The 6,906-nt window shown below is 32.0% G+C and overlaps 1 protein-coding gene across 1 annotated transcript; it reads left to right on the top strand.

The window, feature by feature from the left end:
• The first annotated feature begins 192 nt into the window (after nucleotides 1–192).
• Nucleotides 193–5,152, top strand: LOC128173625 (ras-related protein Rab-13-like). The gene is made up of 7 exons (XM_052839302.1): nucleotides 193–523; nucleotides 680–740; nucleotides 838–904; nucleotides 1,448–1,525; nucleotides 1,940–2,080; nucleotides 3,476–3,628; nucleotides 4,144–5,152. Exons 1-7 carry the CDS (start codon nucleotides 367–369, stop codon nucleotides 4,201–4,203), a joined length of 717 nt encoding a protein of 238 aa, XP_052695262.1. The 5' UTR covers nucleotides 193–366; the 3' UTR covers nucleotides 4,204–5,152.
• Nucleotides 5,153–6,906: the final 1,754 nt, after the last annotated feature.

Raw genomic sequence — 6,906 nt, 5'->3', positions numbered from 1 at the left:
CAGGTATAAAGGAGGGGTTTTACCAGTCAATAATATATCCTATCTAAATGGATGATTTATATGAACGCAGAAGATTTATCAATTATGGACATGTTTGTGTCATGTCGTTATCTGTATCCCATCAAACTGTCCATGTGACCTGTGCACGTGATAATGATCTATTGAAGTTATTTTTAGATACCGGGTGGCACCCATGTAAAAAAGAAAAGGAGATTATGCACAGAAAAAGTTTATCAGTGAAACAAAAGGATTAAAAGACCGAATTTGATCATATTTGCATATGGTGGTTTATACTGATTTATTTTGTGAGTTTAACACGTAACGGGTGGACGAGTGAGTGATTTTCCATGCATACGTGTGTTATATATGGGTGCTTCAGAGTCGAAACAGGAAGAGGATCATACAGAACAACTGATTCGAAATGTCAAAATTGCCTTAGTTGGTACTTATGGTGTTGGGAAAACGTCGATAATTACAAGATATATCGACCAAAAGTTTAGTTCAGAATATATATACACACGAGGTAAGTGCATGTCAACTATTTTAATGAGAACGAGTAAGGGTTAAATGGACAACCTTGTCGAACTCCTATATGTCCAAATTACAATATACGGAGTTGCAGACGATTTTGAAACGTTTAAAGTAAACCGAACTTTTTTTTTCAAATTTCTTGTTACAGGAGGAAACATACGCAAGAAGTCCATAAAAGTCTATGGTAGACAAATTCAAATTGAACTAATGTAGGTCTTCAAAACAAAGCTTTTTCTGAATACAAGTATTATATGTTTAACCTCTCTTGTTTTGTCTTCATAGTATATTGCATGTTTATTTATACAGAGACACGGGTGGACAAGAATATCAAAAGAAACTCGTTCTTGGGTTTTTCACAAAAGCGCAAGTGCATGTATGTTATCAAAGATCAGACGACCTTGCAATATATTCACTACCGCTATCACTAACAGTAAACAAAAATTTCATAGAGGCCTACCCCTCAGTCACTCCTTCAAATACATGTATATATACATTATCAATTTGTAAACAATTTATAACCTCGAACATTTTTCATGTTCATTCGTTGTACGTGTACCTAATTTTTCTACCGGTATTTCATAGATATATGCGTCGCACTACGGCTGCATTTCTTCATATCAACGTCACACATATTTTGATAACAATAAAAACTGTACTTTAACAACTAGGCAATATTTTTTTTTTATCTATGATAATATTTTCTAACATTGTTTCATAACAAAAGTGCGTACATAATTACAAGTACGAGAAAATAAAATTTTCATTTTCCAATTTGGTATCACCAATCAACTCCTTAATGACCATCATTGCATCAGCTGTGCCCCCTCCACCCACTCCCACCCATCAACCAAAATGCAATGCCACCACCCTGATACCGCGGTATATAGATCGATGGTTTTCCCTTTTCTATCTACAGGGGGTGGTACTTGTACATGATATCTCCAAGCCAAACAGTTTTAATGAAGTTGAAGATTGGCTGACAGACATCCGACAGGTATATATTAAATCATTGATATTTCTTATTGCAGTGGTGGTGTAGGTTTATTATTTATTTATTTATTCATTTATTTATTTATTTATTTATTTATAGATTTATTTATTTATTTATTTATTTATTTATTTATTTATTTATCATTTATTTACTTATTTATTTTATTTCTTTGTGGAGGTTTTTTTTTTTTTTACAAAAACTGTATTTTTAGCACGAAATTAACAACCATGCTATAGTCAGTCAAGGGACCAATTTAATTACTTGCGTGCCAACTTTTAGCTATGCAAAGAGGGCTTACGGACAGGAAAGGAAACAAAATAACGTGTGCATACTAATAGTGGAGAAAATTTAAGCATATTTGTGCCTCATATCTATTTATTTTTATTACTTATGATGTTTTTTTTGTTTTTGTTTTAGCACAGTCTGGGTGACCCCGTGATCATGCTCGTAGGAAACAAGAACGACTTGGATCCGTGCGCGAAATTCGACGATCCGTCCACCATTCCACAGAATCTCAAAGCAGGCCCAGCTCGAGTCCCCTACGAACAGTGTGAAAGGGTAATATATCGGTTACTTAATAGTAATTTTATTTTAATTTGAAAGTCTAAATTAAGATGAAATACTAGCTAGTATGACTGTATTGTATGTGTTTACTAGTACTTAAACAACTAGCTGTTCATGTTAAGATACGATTAACATTACGAATTAACAATTCAACATTCAATTAATTTCATAAACGCACGCATTTCCAGTACTTTTTCATAAACAAGTAATCCAAAAGTTTTCCACACTCCAGATTTAGCTTCCTAACAGTTTTGACAACTTTACGAGGTATTCGGACATCTTTGTACTTTCATATTAACCGCGCGGACTGAAAATAGCCGATATATGAAGCTCAGATATTTTTGGAAAATAAAAAAAGGTTGCTTAGGTATCGTTTTATTAATGATAAATGTATCGATCCAAATATCGTCAAAGTAAATACCGTGATGCACCGGTGCATCGGTGGATCGTCCCATCCCTAATTTCCATTTGATATTACCTTTTATCGCTAAATGCACACATATATCAAATTTGCATTTTCTGGTGTCTTTGTCTGAAAATGATATAAATATATATGAGTACTAAATTATTAAATCCCTTCGAGTGTTATTTAATTTGATCACCTCATAATCTTTAAAGAATGATTCCTTATTCCTTAAATACACAGAAAAAATCTGGCAGAAATGATCCTAAATACCAAGGTTTATAAAAAAAAAAGCGAATTAAGTTATTCCTTAATTTGATTTCATACATACCAAATTGCAAAATTGTGTTGCATATATAGTTTAAAGACCATTTACACGGACTTGAAAGCATTTAAGAAATAAGAAATCATATTTTGAGTATTTAATTATGAGGTGATAATTTCGGTCGGGGCGTGGTCAAATTCAATAAAACCCGATGGGCTTTATGATAGACCGAAATTATCACCTCATAATATTCAAAGAATGATTCCTTATTACTTATATTTATATTATTTCCAATTTGTACACTTTAAAACAACATTATTTTAAAACCACTATTTTTTAAATGTAGCACATGCTATGCATTACTACGCAGCACAGCCAATGCCGTGTTTCGGTTATGCTATAAGACACGCCTATTTTGTGTCGCTCAGCTTTTTATGAAATTATTGGGTTATAGGCTTCAAAATTGATTCGTAATGTTATCACAGACAAAGACAGTTATATGTTAATGATACTCATTGTGTATTTTTGCTCATGAGGGATTGCCTTCGGTGACATGAACTTTAAAGTTTAAAAACAACTGACTAGAAACTCACGGGTGTGAGTTATTTTGAATCATGGTTAATCTACCATGATATTTATATTTTCCGTAACTCAAGATCCTTATATCTCGTTTCAGGAAAATCAGAATCCATATTAATTTCACATCTTTTCTTTTACCCAGAAGACATACGAGCAGGGACTACTTCCGTTTTACGGCGAGGTCAGCGCCAAGACAGGCATGAACATTGAATCCATCATTGAGCTACTCGTCAAAGAAATTCTCCACCAACAAAATAAACTCCTGGGTAGTATCTGGGAGCCAGATCTCATGCAGGTACTATTTATAATGATGTAAATACGTTTATTTTCGAGAGGTTTTAATTTCGCGATTATTTTGGTGAAATGTCGTCAAAATTAAAAACGCCTATTTTGGACTGACAAAGGTAATCTTTTAAACTGAAAGAACGATGGAAGTACGTCAAAATAGTGTTTTAACATTGGAATTACATCTAATTAGAACAATTTTAACAAGACCTTGGAATTTCGGTTAGAGGTAGCTATCTATTTCTTTCGTCAAAACAAGTTTTCAAGTTTGACGCGGTTTCAAGCGAAATATACACCGATTGCGTAGTCTTAGCTCAAAAGCCAGACAAATCTTGTTGATTTCACAGAGCAATGGCTGAGTGGCCAGCAATGAAATAGACAGGCCTACGTCACAATGCTGTTTGACACAACTACCCAAAGTCCAAGCTCATGTTAAAATGTTTCTAATTTCTCTTTTCCATAGCTTTTGAATATAACTAGATTAAATGAGTGTTGAATATATTCGTATTTTTTTATTTTCATCAGGAGAGTATCAAGCCCAGCACAAAACCCCATGAAAATCGGTCCCGCTGTATCATATTGTAACAAAAGATCCTGCAGGCCTCTGTTTTAAAGATGATTTCATACGTGAGGATGAAGCAGACGTTATATTATACCGAAATCCAGGCCAAAAGTCAAAACGAGGACGTTTGATTGTGTTTATATGACTCAGTAAACTACATGTACTTCTAGTTGGGCTGTGGATATGTATTGATGGTAGTGAGGTTCGCCCCTTTTGATATTTAGTCAACATTAGTCAGTGTCATCCCTGCAATAAAAAAAGTTGATGCATAATCAACACATACACTATGTAAATTCAATCACTGGATATAACTAATCAATGTTTATATGTATTGTACAGTAAAACTCGGTTATAGCGAATTCCAATTAAGGGACTGTTGGATTTACATATCACTATATCCGTAATTCGTTTTAACCGTATAACGAATTCGTATTATTTAATGTACTGGCATTAAATATTGATTTTGATGATATTAGCCAAACAGTATGTATATGTATTGAACATGATATGATTAGGTTATAACTTCTCTATGCATTCTTTATATGTAAAGTTCGAAATAAATCGATATACAACAAACGGCCTGTCTTAAAATTGTTTTCAAATTATTACGAGACTCGGTGCTTTCTTTGATTTAATTTATATAAATCATATGATAGATAATGATGCACGAGAGGGCCACACAAAAAACAGACCGTCATATAGACGAATAAGTTACCTGTAATGTTCGGACGAATATTAGTTATATCTGTTTGGACAAAATTGTTGTTTGTTCGAAATATTTTTGAATGATGGATTAACTTTTGGCCTTATTTAATCACCACCTATTACTGTTTAGTATTTCGGATCAATTAGTCATAAAATTGATTTTACGGATTTTTTTATTTATTTCATTAAGCCAGTAATATTATAAGGGAATAATTCTGCCAGTATTTTAAATCTATATAAAAACATATGTTAAAACAAAGCAATACTATTATTAAAATAAATATGTTAAAAAATCAAATTGGTTTTTTTTTTTTTGTGTAATCTAATTTTTAAAGATAAACAATGTTTAATTGCCTTCATTTCGCAAGAGCCTCTTTATAGCCTCGGTCCCACCAAAAAATGAATGTAATAAGAATTGATTATATTTTTTTCTAGACCTGTCATTGAATAGAATTGAAAATCCATTTGGGAATTGCAACACACACTGCTTTAAAGTGCATTATGAATAGATCGATAACTTTAATTTGTGGATATACGTAGCTATATATAGGGGTATATTTTTAATTATGAGAAATACATGCATGTGTCATCGATATTTTAAGAGGGCTCTATGGGTGTGTCCATATTTTGACTATGATAATGATATATATATTTATAGGAAAACGATCAATTTTAAAGGCTAAACTAATTTGAATTTGTCATTACTTGAATATCATCGGACTGAGTTTATGGCTAAAACTACCATTTCTAAACACAGGCACCTGCATGACGGTATAAATTTTTCTCATAATAAAAATAAATACCCTTTTCTTAAAATACCCTATACCTAATATAATATTAGGTAAAGGGTACCTATTTATTTCATTACCAAAAAAATTTATAACGTCGATCACGTGTTTCTAAATATTGTTTAGGTGGATTTAATGGACTTGATGGATTAATATATATTCGATGACCATCAAGCCTCTTTTAAAATATTAGTCACATTAGGTAATAAAACACTGTTATTCTTGTTTGCTTGTTCTATATTAGGTCCCATTGTTAAAGTTACATATTATGGCTCCGAGATATTGGGCGCACTGAAGGGTTTAAATGTGAAAAGAATTAATTTAAAAGATTTTTTGTAAACATATAATATCCAACAGGTCCCATGTACATGTATATGCAGAGCTGCAGAAGGATTCCTTAAATTTTGTTTTGCCAAAGAAAATTTGCAGTAATTTATTAAATATATACTGCCGTAACTAATTATAAATTACTAGATTCCAACAATTGTCAAATTGTTTTATAATGTTGAGTATCATAAGAAAATCAGCTGGGTGTCTGATGAGTAATTGCTTCAGATTGATTTGGGTTTTATAATAACGAAATTTGGAATACACAATTTGAGAAGCAATATCATATTTCGTGATGAAGTTTTATTTCGGTGTTTATTTTGAATTAGTTACATGCAGTGTTTGCGTAAGCGTATGTCCCAATTTCAAGTCAGGTATCTCCAACAATGAAGAAAGAAAAAAAATCATAAGTATAACTTTTATTGGAAATATATCGATCAACAAAATAAGTCAGAGATAATTAATTCCGAATGAAAGACAAATCATTATGAAATGAACAGAATATTTAATATCATAATTCATATTAATACTTTTGTGCTAAATGAGAACTTAAACAAACCATGCTATTATATAAGTGGCTTAATATTTTCTTTATGCTAGCAATGGTGTAAAAATAATCAGCAGAAGAGGGGTTGGGATATTTAAAATATCGAATATTTCAAGTATATCGTACGTTTTAAACTTGCTTATCTTACATTTACGTACAGGCAGGTCATCAAAAACACGTACTCTTTTTGAAAAACTAAACCTGTCTGCATTTTAGTCCAAAAATCGATATATTTTGGCCTGCTTATAGATATTAGATGGATTTAGCAATGCGACAGTCACGATTTCATTGTTTACACGTGGTTTTGTTTACAAGATACGATGTAAACACAGCTGGGATCATCCAATGAAAAATATCGT

This window comes from Crassostrea angulata, chromosome 2 (assembly GCF_025612915.1).
Source record: "Crassostrea angulata isolate pt1a10 chromosome 2, ASM2561291v2, whole genome shotgun sequence".
NCBI classification, from domain to species: domain Eukaryota; kingdom Metazoa; phylum Mollusca; class Bivalvia; order Ostreida; family Ostreidae; genus Magallana; species Magallana angulata.
This window is presented reverse-complemented; position numbering and strand designations above follow the sequence as displayed.

Bases quoted from the DNA above. Each gene is read 5' to 3' on its own strand.
- LOC128173625 (XM_052839302.1), top strand. From the start codon at position 367: ATGGGTGCTTCAGAGTCGAAACAGGAAGAGGATCATACAGAACAACTG. The intron at 905-1,447 runs GTATGTTATCAA...TTCTATCTACAG, and splicing joins TCACAAAAGCGCAAGTGCAT to GGGGTGGTACTTGTACATGA. The intron at 1,526-1,939 runs GTATATATTAAA...TTTTTGTTTTAG, and splicing joins GGCTGACAGACATCCGACAG to CACAGTCTGGGTGACCCCGT.